This window comes from Tupaia chinensis, unplaced genomic scaffold (assembly GCF_000334495.1).
Source record: "Tupaia chinensis unplaced genomic scaffold, TupChi_1.0 Scaffold142211_1, whole genome shotgun sequence".
Lineage (NCBI taxonomy): Eukaryota > Metazoa > Chordata > Mammalia > Scandentia > Tupaiidae > Tupaia > Tupaia belangeri.
The window spans coordinates 176,824-196,414 of NW_006202061.1; the positions used below are offsets into that span (position 1 = coordinate 176,824).

The window sequence follows — 19,591 nt, forward strand, 5'->3', positions numbered from 1 at the left end:
GGACATTTAGGAACTGGATGAATTCCTTGGGTGTTAACCCTCGAGTCAATCATTTGTATAGGTAAGCATATTTGGGAACACATCCTTAATGTGAGACAGAGATTGTGAAAGAGCCCTATGATTTCAAATACCAGTACAGTGTACATTCTCTTCACAAAATGTGGTCACTTTGATATGAGGGGGAAAGTTCCAAATTAGTGAGTGTTTACCTGAGATCTCACCTCTGTGCACCAAATTCACTGTGTGTTTAGCACAAAAATTAAAGCTCAGCAACATGACAGATATACTCTATATCTTAAGGATACGATTTGCTCAGAAGCAGACATAAAACAATGAATGGTGAGCTTGCAGTTAAGTGTCTTCTATGCTGTTTGTTAGCATTCTGTTTCTTTTTCGGGGGCAGCGTATATGGGCTGAAGGGGCCCAGCTTGTCACACCTGGGAAGAGTAAGTGCCCCAATTTCTGTGAATTATAATCTCTTTGCCTCTGAATATGGAGTTCCTCCTACCAATTTTGCAGCATTGTGACTATTCCTCAAGTTAATATATAAGGAATTGCCCGGCCTGCTACGGGCCCTGAATAAATGTTGGATATCTGAGAATTATTTTGTGGTTTTTTGTTCAGTGACTTATCAGATGCCCTGGTCATCTTCCAACTCTATGAAAAGATTAAAGTCCCTGTTGACTGGAACAGAGTAAACAAACCACCATACCCCAAGCTGGGGGGCAATATGAAAAAGGTAAATAATAGCTATTTTGATGTTCCTATAGACAGGTGAAACCCTAAGCTTGCAAGAACACTCTGTGAATACTCTATTAGGTGGCCCAATTTAGATAAATGATGTTTATTTGGGGATTAAATTGTAGTACAGCAATCAGAAACCTGAATGGTTTTATTAAAGTGAGTCCATTATTTCAGTTGATTACTTATTTATAATTCCATGTTGGAGTCTTTAGACATTATCATGTAAAAATTCTAATTAAGATAATTAGAGCAAGCAGAGCCACAGGGATTTTTCACCCAGCAGGATGCTTATTCTAGTTTTCTAAAGAATTGGAGCTTTGTACTGACAGCTCAACTTGCACAAACAGTTTGTCTACTGTCAACACAGTGGGATCATTGTTTTGTAACAACAAGGTTGGCACAGCCACTTCTCACCATTTCTCATCCCTGTGACTCTTAATGACCCATGTGCAGCCACAGGAATGTCTGCCCTACATGTCCATTCACTATAAGAATACTTTAACATGTTCTTGAAAACATGGAATTGAAGCATGAAATTGATTTTGGTGCCAAAAAAAATGTGAAATCTGTGCATAGCTCTTTCATAATTTGCATTTTCCAGGAATTTTTGAAAACCACTCATAAGTGTATATAGGTTGGAGAATCCAAATTCTCCATGTCAATCTCTACAAATTCAGTTATTTTAGGAATATTACAGGCAGATAACTAGAATGACTCTCTGTCTCTATAGTTAGATATAGGCATAAAAATACTTACAATAATAAATTCATTGTGTTTTGCACTTAAGAGTACACTATTTTTTTAAACTTTATCCTTTACATGAGAGAGAGAAAGCACACATGCACACACATAAGAGAAAGAGAGAGAGGGAGAGAGGACAGGCACCTTAGACTGTATCTTGTCACATTGCAATCCCCTTGCTCCGGCCTCTAGCCTCTCGCCAGTCGGGATCTTGGGTGTATGTGTGCCTGGTCTGTTTCAGGTTACCTCAGGATTCAAATCCAGTGTCAGCCACATGGTTTCCAGTTCAGTACATTCCTACCCTACTAGTCATGTTTTTGATGGGAGGGAAGTGACCCATTTAAGGAAAGATGCAAAATATTCTTTTAACCAATTTAGAATTCTGGAATTGTAGAACCAGTTGAAATGTGAAAGATCATTGAGTCTAGCCAATCCATTTTATTTGTATCTTGTTTTTTGTCATTTTATCAGAAATTTATCATAATCAAAATGATGACATTAAATTCTTTTTTTTTCTGGTCATTAACAGCTTGAGAATTGTAATTATGCTGTAGAGCTGGGGAAGAATCAAGCTAAGTTCTCCCTGGTTGGCATTGGTGGACAAGATCTCAATGAAGGAAACCGCACACTAACATTGGCCTTGATCTGGCAGCTAATGAGAAGGTAGTGTAACTCATGGGGATGATTTGTACTGGGAGGATTATTGACCTAGAAAAATCCTAGCAAATTTTTAGGAGTGTGATTTAATCTAGCAAAACCATAATCTGTGCTAAACTTAACAGCCAAAGAAGCCCTTTGTTTTCCTGGGTTTTGTTTTCGTTTTTGTTTTTGTTTTTTCAGTTCTGTACATTTTTGTTTCAGCTATTGTGAAAATCTGTTATTAGATGCATAAACACTTTAGAGATTTTGTCTTGACTTAATCATCCCTTTTTCATTATGGAATGAGTGACCCTCTATGCCTAGTAGTATTTTTTTCTCTGAAATTCGCCTTTTCTGATGGTCATATAGCTGCTAGAGATTCACCTTTATTAGTAGTTAATATCTTTTTACTTTTAACTGACTAGGATAATTAACAGTTCGTTACCTCTGAAAACGTTTTTAAAACTAAGGACGAAATGATGCCATATTTACCATTCCTTGCTGAACTTAGTAGATTTGTGCATTTCTAATTTCCATCAAATTTGGAAACCTTTTGGCTTTCATTTCTCTAAATATATCATCTGAACCTGCCCAGCTTTGTGTGGGGGAGGCACACATACATTTAGTCATTTGTGGTTGTCCCTGAACTCACTGCTGCTCAGTTCACTTATTTCCTCTCTGTTTTATGCTTTTGTGTTTGATTTGGGGGTCATCTTTATTGCTATATCTTCAACTTCACTGATATCTCCCTCCCCTCAAGTTTTGTGATGTCTAATGTGCCACTAACCTGAGCCAGTATATATATTTTTATCTCAAAATTAAAGTATTCACGTCTAGAAATTTTCTTTGAGTCTTTTTCACATTTCCCATATCTCTCCTCTACCTTCTCAAGCATATAGAATATAATTATAATTTCCTTATGGGTCTGTTTCTACAAATTTATTTTTATCCTTCTTATGCTTTATCTTTTCTAGCTTCTTTTCCTGCTGCTAATTTTTTATTGCAGGCCAGAAATTATGAAATTCATCTTGTTGGGTACTAGTTCTTTCTATATTGCTTTAAATGTTCTTACATTTTTCCTGGGATGGAGTTAAGTTACTTAAGTACAATGTGATCTTTTTGAGGCTTACTTTAAAGCTTAATTAGTCTAGAGCTCATTTTGCCCCTTACTACTGAAGGAATGCCCTTCAGACTTCTTAATGCTCTAGGTATTATGAAACTTTTCCAGTTCAATTGGTGAGAACCAAAGAATTTCCAGCCCTCAGTGAGCTCCAAGGCTTGTTCTACCTGTTCATTTCTGGTGGTTCTTCCCCCTGCAGTTTCTTCATATGCTCTACCAAGGAGTACTCAGCTGAGGACTTGAGGAAAACCCTCTGAAGACCTCTGGAGCTTTCTTCTTAGAGTACTTTCTCCATGCAGCTCTTTCTTGTCTGATTTTCTGGCCACAAATTCTAGGCATCTTGGTTTCCTTGAGTTCTCAGCTCTGTCCCTTCAACCACAGCCATGCTCTATCCCTTGAGTTCTCAGATCCATCTCTTCAGCAAGGCCATGCTCTGCTGGGTTTGTCTCTCCCTCTATGGCATCCTGAAAACTCTCTCCCTGTGACAGTATGAGATAACCTTAGAGCTCAGCTTGTTTATTTCCCTCTTCTAAGGACCGCTGTTCTGCTCCACAATGTCTGAACGACATTGTGTCATATGTTCTTCATTATGTTCTAGGTGTTTTAATCTGGTGCTTCTTACTCCTTCACAGCCAGAAGAAGAAACTGCTGTTAATACTGTTTTTTTCTTTTTTTTAAAGAATTATTTTATATAACTTTTTATTTATTTATTTATTTATTTACTTATTTTAATTTGACCAGAGAGAGAGTGAGACAGAGAGAGAGAGAGAGAGAAAGTGAGACAGCAAGCCTCCAGGTCCAGGATTCAAACCGTGGTTGGCCATTATGGGGGGCCAGCACCCTTAGTCACCATGCCACCTGCTGGCCCCAATACTAGTTCTTTTGATAGAGAATTTTAGATACCTGTTGGAGAGGAATATAAACTTTATTAATATGAAAACTATATGGTGCTGTTAGTTAAATAATAATAGACTAGAATAAGATATATATATGAAAATAAATTATAAGAAAAATAAGCAATATTTGGTTCATAAGCATAAGGCTGGGAAGAATTTTAGATAGGAAATCTGTAAATGTAAAAAATGACATTATTGTATTTAAATGTTTCACTCATTTTCCCTGTACTGATAACTCTGACTAAGCAGAAATCCTATATCTTTCCATTAGAGTCTATATTAGTGTGATTTAATTCATTTTTCTCCCTGGAAAGAAGCCCCAGAAGCCACATCACATCACAGTCTGTCTAGCATGATAATAGCAGAGACTAGGTTTGTAGTGGCCTTAGGACATCAGCTTTAGTCCCAGGCCACTGCCTAGAGATCTTAATATCAATGACTGGCTCTTGATGTAATTATGTCAATGTTCCCAGGTGATATAGGATAATCAGAAATGATCCTAATAGATTTTGATACCTGATTCACATTATCTTTACCAACCATAGAGTTCCATTACCTACTTCTAAACCCTTGTATCCTTAATGATAGAAGGCAGATGTCATAAGACTGCTTGGCATAGAAAACTCCAGACCTAAAGAAACTAACTCTATGTTCTACTTTTTTTTTTTTTTTAAGTTTTTTCTATAGTGTGCATGCACTCACCAGAGACAGACAGAAAAGGAGGGAAAGTGAGAAATCACCCCCCAAGGGGGATGGCCTCACTACAATTACTTCTCCTCCAGTCTGTTTTTGGGATATTGGGCACATGTGCACATGCATGGGGCCATGGGGCATGATTTTCAAGCCACTGGGTCTGGGCCTCGATCTGCATAGTAGGCCATGTGAGATCCAGCGCCTTAACTTCCATGTTACCTGCTGGCCCACTCTATGTTCGATTTTACTGTATATACCTAGAATGTCACTGGATATTCCTAAGGGTCTCACCAGCATATTTCCAGAAACTATTTCTAAACTATACTTTATTGTCTTGCAAATATATTCTTAATTATTAACAGATTGACATTCGGTACTGATTGCTTCAAAAACTGATTATTACAAAGCAAAAGTTTTTTTACTCATAACAGTTAAACTCACTCATGGATTATAATACAAAATGTTCCTTGATATAGTCTAACTTAATAATAGAACAATTCAGGCCAATTCTATTCTGCTTTAAATTTTATAACATCTGAAAATCACCTTATAATATGATTTTTGTTCTGGAAGTTTTATAAAAATGTAACTAAAGCCCTACTTTATAATTGGTATATTCAAGGGGGAAGGTCTTCAAAAGTTCATGGAAAATATGTATTATGAAAAAACCTATTCATGGATTTCTAAATTTTGCACTAAAATAAACTCATTTTAATTCTGTTTTTCACAAACTTTTTGAAATCCTCTGTATCTTGTAAGTTCTACTCTGCCATTGCTACCTCCAGTAAATTAGTAATCAGTTTTCTTCTGAGTGTTTACTGTATCAGAATTATGCACATAAAAAGACCAGCAGATGGCATAATGACATTGATGGACTCCCATGTAGTTGACTGTGGTTCAAGTCCCGGACCTAATGTTTAAAACTCACACCGGGCACATGTGCATGTGCGCCCAAGATCCCAAGAGGAAAATGGAAGAGAAGGGACTGTGGTGTGGCCATACCCCTGGGGAGTCATTTCTCACTTTCTCTGTCTCTCTGGTGAGCATACATGTCCTATAGCAAAAATATCTGTCTCTAAAAATACATTTTTTAAATAATTATGCACATAAGAAAGTGGACAGAAAAATTCATTACTGTTGAAGGAGAAGAAATGACTAATAATTATATAAATGGCACTAGATTGTTTTTGTTGTTGTTTGGGTTTGCTTTGGTTTTGGGTTTCTTGGGGAGGGTTTGCCCTGCATACTGCATTTACAGTGAGTTCTAGCTTGTATTCCTTTCACTGGATTGTATAGATTTACTAATTTGGTCATTTATCTGGACAGTAAATGGCATGTCATTTTCCCCCCTAAAAGCAAATGAGAAGTATGTGTTTAAACCTTCCTTTCCCCTTTAGTAGCCTGGAAACCATGCTCTGATTGGAAATCAGTTAATATGTGTGTACACTTGAAGACAAAAGCCTCAACCAAGCAGGCTTCCAGCAGACCGCTATGGCAGCTAGACTCAAGCAAGCAAAGGAGTCTGAGGCAGGCAAATGAATGAACTCCCTCAAATTCAGACAGGTTGTATATTGGGCTGTCAGAAAAGACATGACACATTTTTGCATAGAAAAACATTGAACAAATACATCAGGACCCTTCCAACAACCCAATATGATAGATGACATGGTTGGGAGGGGTCATTGAATAACAAACCATTGCGGTTTGTTCCTTTATGCCAGGTGTTGTATAAATAAAATGAGTGTCTAATGCAGGTGGGATAGTAAGCAAGTCATAGTCACGCCCCTTCGAGGCACTGCCCGTACACACCTCATCAATTTTCTTCTGCAGAATGTGGAATTGGCTAAAGCTGGTCTCATAAAGCTGCTTCATGTTGATAAAGGGCTTCAGCATAGGGTGGTCTGTAAACAACAGATCTTGCCTGCAGGGTCTTTGATCAATGGCATAGTTGTGCCCAAATGTGTTTGGTGATACAGAGTGATTATCTCACAAGGGAAAATCTAGGTAGACACAGGCCAAATTGGTTTTTGTTTTCAATTTTGAATCTGCATTTAGGCGAGTAATTGCTTAGTGGCTCATCCAGAGTGAGTTGAGACTCCAACTCAGCTCTGTCCTTTCTTCCCTTTGTTGTGATTCCACTTTTAACCTCTGCATCTCACTTGAGGTGGCAGAAAGGCTGCTGTGTGTTCACTAGAACTCTGTGTCACCCTAAGGGACTGATCTTAAACCCCAGGATGCGACAAGCACCCTTCACAATTTTTTCCACCTTTATAAGGTCCCCTGTCCCTCCGTGGCCTTTGTATAAAGCTGGGATTCTGCTCTGTACCTTTTAGTTCCCTAACTCCAAGCCTGCTTCAAACATACTGCTTCTGTTTATTTGAGCATATTGACAAAGCAGGGCTGGGCCTTCTGACATGGGAAGTGAGAATTGAGTTCTGAGATGGAAGCTGCTAGATTAAACTCAGTTTGTTCCTTCAGGTTGTATTTAGAGGACCTAAGGAAGCAAGCACTGACCTACTATATCTTATTGAGAAATCCATTTGGCAGAAATTCTTAAATGTGATGGTAAATGCTAATAATTTAATGCACATGCTAGCTATAAGGAGACAAGAAGCCAGTTACTTCATAAAATACATTCTTTATGACTGGATCAAAGGTACAGTCCTTTTCTTTGTTTTTTTTTTTTTTTCTTTTTAAGAGATTTTTGCTATAGGGTGTATGTGCTTGCCAGAGAGACAGAGAGACAGGGAGACAGAAAGCAAGAAATTACCCCCGAGGTGGGATGGCCACATCGACATCGCAATCCGTTCTCCTTCATCCTTCACTCTGAATCTTGAACATTCATGCATATGCACCCGATGTAAGTTTTAAGTCATCCGATCTGGGATTTGAACCACAGTTCACTACATGGGAGTCCAGCAATGTAACCATTACATTATCTACTGGTCCCAGGTACAGTCTTTTCTAAAGCAGAAGTATTTTGAAAAATTTATGCGGGAATTAGCCCATTTGCACTTAGTATTCGTTAGCATTTGAGTCCTATCTCTGGGCCCAGTGTAAGCATTTCTCATCTTTTGCTGGGAGAAAATCACTCTGTTTACCCACCACTCTACACTTGTATTTATTAGATATCCAGCAGTAGTTGGCAATCTGCCAACCCCTGAAGACACCATAACAGATAGGGTACATGGACCCTATGATGGAGATCCCCACCATTCACAGATCTGGGAAATGGGTTTAAAGCAAGTGTAATAATGATACTTAGAATACTGTGTGCATCAGAATAGTGATGCTTGACCTGGAAATTGTTCAAAGGATTAGAAGTGCACCAGCAGAGAAGGGCAATGAGCACAGCTGAGTCCCTGAAACAAGAGATAAGAAGATGCATCTTGGAGTTGGGGAGCTGCAACCTTGATTGCGTGTGGTTCAAACCCATGTGTAGGTGTGAATATATGCATGCATGTGTCTGGTATGGGGGAAGGTGATGAGCAAGGATTAAGGGAAGGAAGAGCAAAATCAGAGATGCACTAAAAGAAGACACTAGAACCAAAGTGTGAAGGGTCTTACAGGCCACACCAGGGAGTTTCGTCTGTATTCTTTGGAACTATGGAGAGTCGCTTTACATATGACCAGAGCTATAGCTTGGAAAGGAAGTCTGTGAAGAGGAGAAATAGAATTAAGTAGGTTTGGGAGGAATCATTGAGCAGATGTCACTGCTAGTTTGGTAATTGTGATTTTTTTTTTAATAAAAAGTTGCAGAAGCCATTTTCTACCCCATCTACAATGATGGAAAGGTTATTTAACTAAAGGAAGGAATACATCATTCTTATTTCAAAGATCAAACTTGAAAACCATGTGGAAAAATCACGAGAAAACTGTGCTTTCTTCAGAAGCAGTAACTGAAGGAAGATGCCCAATGGATTGTGTAAACAATATCCCGGGCACCAAGTGGAGAGTGGCCTCATTTGGGTAGGCCCTTCCAGGCAAGATTCAATCACAGGATTCTTGAGTTTCGTTTGAGAAGTGTACACTGTAATCCTAGCCCTGAAGGTCTTTCAGGCCTCTTGCAAACCTGTCATGAGGTCAACAAACGTGCTGTATTGCTCAACTGTTTGGTTTTCTCCCCTTTCAGAAAGGAGTAGTCTTAGGAAATGGGATTCTTTTCATGGAATTTGTTTGTTTCCTTTTGTTTTGTTGTTTTTTAGGTTGTTGCCAAAGGGTGTGCTCCACATAGAGACAGAGAACCAGAGAGAGAGAGAAAGAGAGAGAGAGAGAAATCATCCACCAGGAGAAATTACCCCCCAGGAGGGATGGCCGCAGAATAGTCCTTTCTCCTCCATTCTCTTCCTGGGATTTTGGTTTTAAGAGCCTGGAGCATCTTCTTAATAAATATCCCCCCAAACAAAACAAAACAAAACAAACGAAAAAAAATTCTCATAACCATTTGTATCTAAGGTAATTCTAACCCTCAGACTAGAGATTACCTTTTGTCAGTGTATTCCTACTTAACATAATACAAGAAAAAATTATTTAATATGTTTTTGTCACATCGGCTACTTGGATTTTTCTAACATTGTGCTGTTATTCCTCAATTTTTATGATTCCTTTAAGAAAATATCACTGGTTGAAACCCTTTGTTTCAATTATTTTCTTTGAATTTCTTCTTCTCTGCTCTTCCTGCCCAGAGCAGGTCATGTTTAGAAGGAGGTATTTGCATTTTATTGTAACAATCATACATTTCAGTAATTCTCAAAGGAACTAATGTTATGATGTTGCATTTATGCTACATTCTTTTTCCCTTAAATATAATGGTGTCCTGACTATCTTCTATGACATACCTAGAAAGAAAAGAAAAGAAAAGTTTACCTATGGCTGCTTTCTGTTACATGAATTCTTTAGCAACTTTTCTCACTATTGATTTTGTTCAGGTACACACTGAATATCCTAGAAGAAATTGGTGGTGGGCAGAAGGTCAATGATGACATTATTGTCAACTGGGTGAATGAAACACTGAAGGAAGCAGGGAAAAGTTCATCCATCTCCAGTTTCAAGGTAAAATCCTTACTCTCTTAGTAAAGGCCCCCTGAGCTTCAAGATTATCTTCCTTGTTTTCATTATACGTTAAATTGACCTTCAATGTTAGACAGTCCAGGCTCCCTTTCCCATTTTGATTGGCTTAAATGACTCATTATTATGTTGATCTTCATGAACCATTTCACTGACAAATTTATCACTTTCTCCCATAATAATTTTAAAAGACCATCATTTTTTAAACATCATTTTAGAGATTGTTCTTTCAAAGTAACATAAAACAAGACAGTATTTTTTAACATGGGCACACCTCCATGATTCAGATTTTTAATATCGTAATGTAAAATGTTGAAAGATCTGTGGATGGAAGATCACACACACAAAAAAAACAGTCATTTACTTGTGTTCAAATTTCATTTTTATTAATAACAGAATTATATGTTATTAAGTTTCTTAACTCATGTTTCATACATTAGCTGAGTTCTTCATCAAGAGACCTACACATTTGATCTGTATCATAATAATGTCTGTGCTATCTTTTTCTTTTTTTGAGAGGGTTTTTTTTGCTACAGGGCGCGTGTGCTCGCCAGACAGACAGACAGACAGAAAGCGAGAAATCACCCCCCGGGCGGGGTGGGGGGGATGGCCACGCCGCAATCCCTTCTCCTCCATTCTCTTCTAGGGATCTTGGGCACGCACGCACACGCGCCCAGCGTGAGTTTAAGCCACCGGGTTCGGGACTCGAACCGCGGTCGACTGCATGGGAGTCCAGTGACATAGCCATTACGCTAATTGCTGGCCCCTCTTTTTTTTTTTTAAGAGAGATTTTTGCTGTAGGGTACATGTGCTCGCTAGAGAGACAGAGAGAGAAAGAAAATGAGAAATCACTCCCCCAGGGGGATGGCCACAGCAAAATCCCTTCTCCATTCTCCTCTTGAGATTTTGGGCACATATGCACATGTACCCAGCTTGAGTTTCAAGTTGCCAGTTCCAGGACTTGAACCACAGTTGGCCATGTGGGAATGCAGCACCTTAACCACTAGGCCACCCACTGACCCCCATATCTGTGCTATCTTAACTACATTTTTCTAGTATAAAGGTCAGTATATGGAGGAGGAGCTCTGTTAGAACTGTATTAACAGGGTTGGTGAGGTAGTTCATCATCATGTCAATCCTCTGCTTCCAAATCAAGACAAAAATTGAAACCTTTCCCCACCTGGGATGAGCTGTATGGAGTGGGTCCACTTGGTGTGAGTCTGTCACAGCGAAGGTCACCTCTCCTGCACCTCCAGCTTATGATTCAGTCCGCAGAACTGAGCAGTGAGGAATGGATGCTGGAAACTGAAGTGAGCAGATTCTTTCAGAAAGAGATTCGAACAGCCAAATTGAAAGGAGCTCTGAATATTGAATGTGCCGAGAAACAGGGGCTCCTTGTTCATAGTGTCTCAGTTCACCTTCCCAGACATTGTGAAGTAGGCTTTACTGTTTTTCTCATTTTATAGCTGGGCAAATCAAAGCTCAAGTAACAATCTGAGATTATGGCTACAGTTTCAGGGAACAGTCCATAAATGAGGGGGAAACATCTTTTACCCATGGGTAAGATTATAGAGCAGAGTGTATCTAAAGGTCACTTCTGGTGAGTATGAAGTGACTAGTCTCGTGGCCTAGGGGTGCTTCTCCTTGTAAAACAGCTGCCATTCCAGCCAGTCACATTTTCTAGTTTAAAGGTCAAAACTGAGGGGCCAAACTCCTCCCACCGTTGAGCTCTACACAGGAAGCCGGAAGCAGAGTAAAGGTGACCTTGCCTGTGATGGGCTCGCAACAGATGGACACTCCCCATATGGCCCTTAGACAGATCTTCTGCTCATTCAGAAGGGGAGAGATTGCAATTTTTCTCTCAGTTTTTAAGCAGAGAATTGACATTGACTCTGGCTCCTTGGGTGTTCTCGTGAGGCCAAGGTTTGGCAAGCGATGCTGGGACTCTCACCTGTACAAATCTTTGACAGATCTTTGTTTTTTGTGATACTCCGGACTCATTTTCTCCTGTGTCTTCTAAGTCGTTACAGAATTGATTAAGTAAGAGGAATATATAATGTATCAAAAAACTTTACATGTCAAATTTAGCCCCACATTTTAAGTGAAACCCTTTTAAAAAACACAACTTACTCTCGATGATCCATTTTGGAAATAATCCTGATCCCATTTCATCTCCTTCTACCACCATTTGTTGGCCTTATCTCTACTTAGCAGCATCTCCACATGACCAAACAGAAAGCAAGAAGGTGGGCAGAACTCAAACCTTTCCACTTTCTCCTCTCATGTGTTTCTTCACCAAAAAGTTCTGTGAATATAGAAGCCAAGGCTAATGGTTTCTATACTGACTTTAACTTCGTGGTAGTTCCCACATTACTACTCTGACTATATTTTCAAAAGCTATTCTAACTATACAGGAAGACATGATGCTAGAGGAGTGGCATCTGGCAAGGCTCCTATCACCTGATTCTTGCTGAGAATTTATTCTGATTTGGACCTCATTGCATGAGGATCTGGACTTCACTGTCTTGGATGGTGGCATGCAGCTGCACTCCCAGGTCCCTAAGGACTGTGACTTGCTATTGGAGCAGGAGGGAAGAGAACAGATGGGGCAGTGTTTTGTGCGTTCACACCATAGGTGCATTCATAACTTGAGGTGTAGACATCAAAACATTTACAAATGCCAGAAGCAGAGTCCAAGTGTTTGTTTCTTTGTTTTAGATTTTTGCCATAGGGGTCTGTGCTTACCCAAAAGAGACAGAAAGAGTGACAGGAGAGGGAAAGTGAGAAATCACTCCCCTGGGGGACAGCCATGCCTCAATCCCTTCTCCTCTATTGTCCTCCCGAGATTTTGGTACACATTCTCACATCCCTGGCATGTATTTCAAGCCACCAGTTTGGACAGAGCTCAAGATTTTCTTTTTTAAGAGGTTTTTTTCCTTAGGTGTATGCACTCACCAGGGAGAGACAGAGAAAAAGAGAGAAAGAGAAAGAGAGAGAGAAGGAAAGTGAGAATTCACTACCTGGGGAAATGGTCACGCCACAGGTTGTTTTTCTCTACTCTCCTTCCCCGAGATTGGGCATGCGTGCACACATGCCTGGCGTGACTTTCAAGCCACCAGGTCTGGGACAAAGCCCAAGATTGTAAGCCAGAATTTAAAGTTCAAATCCCAGGTCCACAACTTACTGTATTCATGTTCAAATGAAGATCAGGTGCCTATGGAAGGGTTATGGTGACAGTGAAGTGAGATAAACCATGAGGCACCAACAGAGCGCATCTGCTCAAATAGTTGTTGTCAGTGTTGCCCTGGCAATGATTATTCTCTGTCCCCAAGATCTCTAAAGAAAGAACATCTCCTGGAACAAGCAGTTAGCATAATGGCTATGTCACTGAACTCCCATGTAGCTGACTGCAGTTGGAGTCCCAGACCCAGTGGCTTAAACTCACACAGGGTGCATGTGCGTGCGTGCCCAAGATCCCAAGAGAAGAATGGAGGAGAAGGGACTGCGGCATGGCCATCTCCCCTGGCTGGGGTGGAGGGGGGGAGGGGGGTGATTTCTTGCTTTCTATCTCTCTGTCTCTCTCTGTCTTTCTGGTGAGAACATGCGCCCTATAGCAAAAAAATCTCTCCAAAACAAAAGGAACAAAAAAAAAGAAAAAAAAAAGAAAGAGCATCTCCAGAAGCACCTGTCCCACTGCACCCTCACCACCACCCTGCCACTCTCTTATGGGACATCCTTCTAAATGAAGCAGGGTTTCTCCTAATATCATTAATTTCCCCTTTATGATGGTTTCTTTTTTTAATCTACTTCCTTTACCACACTACTGTATTGCTGATAATTAAAAGACATGGTTCAGCCTCTGTGTTTTTCTCTAGTTATTCTCACTTTTATTCATGATTTGAAAATGACTCTCTACTATTGGCAGAGAGTGGGTTTTCTGGGAAGTTACTGATGCCCCTACAGAAACTTCAGTCAATTTGAAATACCATGTGAAATCCTGTGGCATTTTCCAGGCCAGGCTGTGCATCGTCCATATTTAAGAGGAAAGAACTGCCCACTTTCCCTGAGCAGGATGGAAGTAACTTGGGGTGTGGTGATAAAACTCTCTTTCTTTGTGTGCAGGACCCAAAGATAAGTACAAGTCTGCCAGTTTTGGATCTCATTGATGCCATCCAACCAGGTTCCATTAACTATGACCTTCTGAAGACAGAAAGCCTGGATGATGAAGAAAAACTCAACAATGCAAAGTACGTACGTAAGCCTGAGATCAGGAGGGAAGGACCCAACTGGATCTTTGTAAAAGTCTAATGCTTGTGACTTTTTGCAGACACTAAATTTTCACTATCAATACTTTATCTCCTCGTGGATTATGGTAGACCTATCATCATTTTAGATATGGTACAAAAGCAGCTTAAGGCTTTGTTTTAACATGGGAATCAGGACAATAAACAAGAATATTCTTGTTTTTGATAAGCGAGCCTAGTTCTAATCTACAAGAGACTCCCTAAATAAAGTTTGTATGTGACAGGCCTCAAATATAAGCATCCCACTTGTGAATACCCATGGATATGAATGCCAGAGCCTTTACCAGCTTGAGAATAGCTGCCATTTGATTTACCATTTGGATCACCTGCCTAATGATTCCTCTATAGAGCCAGGGTCAGCAGACTGAGACAGACATGGCCTGGTTCTGCCTTTTTAAATTATTTATTTAATTTTGTTTATTGTTATTACAATTTTTTAATTTGCTATAGGGCATGTGTACTCATGAAAGAGAGAGAAAGAAAGTGAGAAAGCAAGTTTCCAAATCTGAGACTCAACTACAGTCACCTATATGGGAGTCCAGCATCCCAACCACCATGACACCTGCTGGTCCATTGCTGTCTGCTTTTAATAAATAAAGTTTTACTGAAACATAGTCCATCCACCTACGTACTATCTATAGCTGCTTCCCTGCTACCACTACAGAGTTGAATAATGGCAACAAAGCCTGCAAAGCCTAACATATTTTCTTTCTGGTCCTTTACTGAATAAGTTTATCAACCTCTGCTCTAGAGAGGCACCTTTATTGGAGCAGTTATAATAGGTTTCCCAGGACTGGGAATAAAGCACCTTACAAACAGGGTGACTTAACACAATAGAAGTTTATTCTCACACAGTTGTAGTCACTAGAAATCTAAAATCAAGGTGTTGGCAGGGTTGGTTCCTTCTGAGGGAGATTCCGTCCCATGCTTCATCCCAGTCTCTGGCAATGGCTGCTATCCTTGATGCTTGTAGATGAACATCTCTGATCTCTGCCGCCACCTTCACATGGCATTCTTCCTGTGTGTCCATGACTTCATGTGGCTGTCTTCCCTCTCTGTGTGTCTCTGTGTCTCTTCTCCTCTTTTTATAAGGACACCAGTTACACTGGATTGAGGCCCCACCCTTCTCCAGCATGACCTTATCTTAACTTTACATCTATAAGAACCCCGTTTCCACATAAGCTCACAATTGGAGGTACCAGGGGTTAGGACTTCAACGTATCTTTTTGAGAGAGGGACACAAGTCAACCCATAACAGAGGTCTAGAATTAGTAAGTGTCTAGTACCCAGCATCCCAGCCTTATAACCGCCACAGTACCCTTCTCCCTGTTCCCAATTTGAGAAAGTAGGAATCTATGCTCCTGATATACTGATATTTAGCACAGTCTAATGAAGAGAAAATAAATAATTAAACTGTGATTATGATAGAATGTGATAGGTGGTATAGAAGGGGGGATAGAACCTGTTATGGAGGGTTCAAGAAGTGGACTGAAACTCTTTTAGAAAAAACAAAGATTTATACTGAGCTTCAGTGACAGGACAAGAAGGGTGTAGACAGGTGAAAGAGATAAAAAAGAATATTCCAAACAAAAAAGAAGAAAAGATATGAAGACCTAGAAATTAGAGGGGAAAAGAAAAACCTGGGTCCCATGATCTAGGGACATGATTGGATTTAAGCAATTTGACAAGGTCCAGATCATGTCATTTTTAGGCCATCCAGATGGGATTCAAAGTCTGACTTGAGAGACAAAGCTCCTAAGCCCTTTCCTGTTAAAGGCAAAATATGACATTGTTTGGAAAAATGGGTGAGAGTAACTAAGAATGTTATGTTAAAGTGGCAAGATAGTGTATGAATTTTTAAGCTCTTTTCTGATCTTTAAACAACTTTTCCTCGCCATTTGATAATAGAAAATCAATTTTACTTAGTTAATAATTAATATAGAGGAAGTTATTGAGAAAAGGACAAGGAGGAAAAAAATGCTGCTATTCTTTCCTGATGCTCTTCATTTAATTTGATCAATAAAGAGTGAAGTTATTTTAGGAGAACAAGAGGAAGTAACGAAGCCTTGGGTGAAGTAGAGACTTTCTGGAGTAGCCGTTGTAAGAGGTCACTAGATAACTAATGAAGTGAACGCAAGAAGTGCCAGGTAGTGGTATGACTCATTTGAAAATAAGTTACAGTTATCAAAGGTTATCTACAATAATTACAAATAGGGTAAAACTATTCTCTAATGTAGCTGTGATCATTCATGTAGAAATATGGAAAAGAAGAAAAGATATGAAGACCTAGAAATTCGAGGGGAAAAGAAAACACGGTGGCTCTTCTAATATAGTACCTTAAGGACGTAGCTGCATATATGGGCAAGGTTTGGAATGGAGCAAAAAAAAAAAAAATACATGTATGCATAAGGTCCAGGTATTATAGATGCACGTTTTTTCCCCTCTTTCCTCTTTTCCCATAGTTGAAACATCATCTGAAAACCATTCCTGGCACATGTTTGTTTAAGTGTGAGATACGTTTAGTTTTATTTACTACATCATTTGACAAGTTGACAATGAATACTTAGAATTCTCAGATTCAGTTCCATAGCTTTTTCTGTCACTCGTTGTAGCCCAAGACAATATTTCTGCTATGGGTCTCAAAAGTGGTGGAGCTGAGAGGGCTCCATGGGAAAATTATACATTTGGTAATTATCATGAGGCTTGACAGCAAGTCTGATGGAATCAGGAACTTTACTAAGTCAGGATCTGTCCACAAAAGGGAAAGGATGCCAGTGACCAGGCCAGCCATTCCAGGGACGAGTCCTCTCCTGACCGTGAATAACTGTGATTATGATCCTGAGGGTGTCTCCTTCCTACTGTCTTGCTCAAGTGCTTTTCATTTTTCTTCTTTTCTCTCTTTTAGATATGCCATCTCGATGGCCAGGAAAATTGGAGCAAGGGTGTATGCCCTTCCAGAAGACCTGGTTGAAGTGAATCCTAAGATGGTCATGACAGTGTTTGCTTGCCTCATGGGGAAAGGAATGAAGAGGGTGTAAGGCCCAGAGAAGGTGGGGCAGGAAGCGGTACGCTCAGTCCTGACTGCCTAGCACAGGATGCTCCCAGGAAGCACGGCGACAGTTCAAGCCATTCCAAAGTTCTCGACTTGATGACATTATACAAGATTACAAAAGTGCATATGTGTTCAATCAAGTAGCCAAGTAACAAAAAGTGCTTCATTCCTTGTGGAAAATCCAGTCTCCCACAATTTTTTTTTGTTCTTGATTTATTAGCTTCTTCAAAAGTCTAAAAAATAAGAAGTTATTTTCCAGATACTTTCCTGCTTTTGCTGTTAGTTAGGAATAGAAGCTGCAGTGTTATTAATTTTGACCATATATATTAAATATTAATTATTAATCTTTCAAACCAGTTTAATTTGGCTGCCTTTTTCTTTGTGTAAGGTGAGGACCCTGAGGCGGAATCAGTCCTGTCCTGAAACTTTTTAGTAGAGGCTGACTTTGATCTGTTCCAAGCCTCTGTTTCTGTCCCCTTCTCCTACTGTTTGCCTGTGCTTTGCTCTAGACACTCTCAGAACTATGCCTTCTCTGTGGTCCAACTTGTCAGCCATCCTTGTCTCTGGGCCTCCTGGAGAAGATGACAAATCGATCAGTAAGGCTTTTGGGGCACCAAGGTCTCTGATAGCCTGCAGAAATAAGCTTCAGCATCAGAGCCTTTCCACAAAACTGAGGTCCTAAATGTCATTAGTTTTTGGGGGTTTTTTTCAGCCAATAGGAAGCGCTCTGTTTTTTTATGTTAGGATTTGGGCTGAGACCTGATCTAACATGGTGACTGCTGTGCCCTAGATAGATTCCTAACTACTGGACTCTAAGAGAGTATGATAAAACAATGAGCCACTAGGGGGCAGCGTGGGGCTATAACAGCATCTAGTCTTCAGGGTACTCACTCTCCACTATTCAGCCCTGCAGGTTAGACGGAGCTATTATACCTGGTGACTTTTGGAAGAAATCCTGCTTTGCTGTCATTTGCTCTTAGACCTTAGCATATCTGATTCCTGCCAGGCCATATTATCAACGTTTACATTTTTTTATACTATATGAGCTGTCGCCACCTCAAAGCTCAAGGAGGCAATTTGTGCCAATGTATAACACCCCTGTCCAGACCCCACATACACATAATCACATATACATGAACTAGCCTGATGTCAAGGGTAGAATGACTACATGCTGGATGTAGAACTGGCTAAGCTGCCTTATAAAGAGTTCGTTTATTAGACATTTTTAAAATTCCCAAATGCAATTCCCATGAAAACAGACGGAAGGCATGGCAGCAGCACTGTGAACCAACACTGTACTCCCTGTCATGGCGAAAGGGCTCATCAGTGTGGTGTCGTCTTCAGGGGTAGTATGTAATGGAACTTAGCCATTTCTTAAAGCAATTGAAATGCGTTGCCCTGGATCCATCCCTTGGCAGTGGGCTCAGGAAGTCAATGTGTGACTTCTCCCACCCCCTAACCAGGATTTCTGCTAAATCTGAATGCAAAGTGATTGGCTTTGGCTTTAGTCTGAACTTAATGCAGCCTCGGATGATTTTCCTCCATCTGCTTCCAGGAAGGAAGAACGTTTCTGCCTTAATGGAAAACGAAGATAAATTAATGCTCAAAATCTTTCCAAATAAAATGTTCCCTATATTGGTTGTCTCTAGATGTTTCCTTTTGAAAGTTTAATGACAGTGTACTGTAACTCATTAATTCATTCATTCAGCCAACATGCATTGAGTAGTAGGTACTACGAATATGCTTATAAATGAGACAGGCATTGTGCTCAGCTGATTAGGAAAGACAGATGTTAAACAATTAAAATGACAGTTGTGATAAGTGATACAAAAGGGCAGGGTGAGATGTGAGCTTATGACAGGGCACTCACAGTCTGAGGAAACATGAATACTGAATAAGTTGCAATTAGGCAAAGGAAAATAAAATTAAAGTTGAGAACGCACTGTCAGAAACACATTGAACTTCATCATAAATAAAAGTCCGACTTGGGATTAGTTCCAAAATGTCTTCCAGAGAGAGTTGAGAAGGAATCATTTGGGTCGGCAATGACTGGGATCTCTTCTTCCACTTGGCTAGATCTAACTTAGGCAGGAGGTGGGAGTATGGTAAGAGGAATGCTTAGACATTCTGCTGCAGCCAGCTCCCTCCCTCTGGGCTGGGCTGCTATCACAGAGAAACAAATCGGCCATTCATTTGGCGTGATCACCCCTCAACCTATAGACGAGCCACATACCCACCCAATCAGTGGCTAGGAAACTGGGCTTTTGCGCCTAAGCTGTGTGTCCTGGCTTCACCGGCAGCTGCTTTGGGGAGGTGGCTCTTTCCTGGTCTACCA

At 40.1% G+C, this 19,591-nt stretch overlaps 1 protein-coding gene across 1 annotated transcript in view; it reads left to right on the plus strand.

Annotated features, from left to right (window-relative positions):
- Positions 1-18,891, plus strand: part of LCP1 (lymphocyte cytosolic protein 1) — a gene marked incomplete in the record, with an annotated part of 68,547 nt that extends 49,656 nt beyond the window's left edge. The window contains 6 exon segments of the mRNA XM_014582091.2: positions 1-61; positions 625-739; positions 2,015-2,148; positions 9,762-9,885; positions 14,023-14,147; positions 17,110-18,891. Coding sequence (XP_014437577.1) covers positions 1-61; positions 625-739; positions 2,015-2,148; positions 9,762-9,885; positions 14,023-14,147; positions 17,110-17,242 — 692 coding nt within the window.
- Between the last annotated feature and the right edge of the window lie 700 nt (positions 18,892-19,591).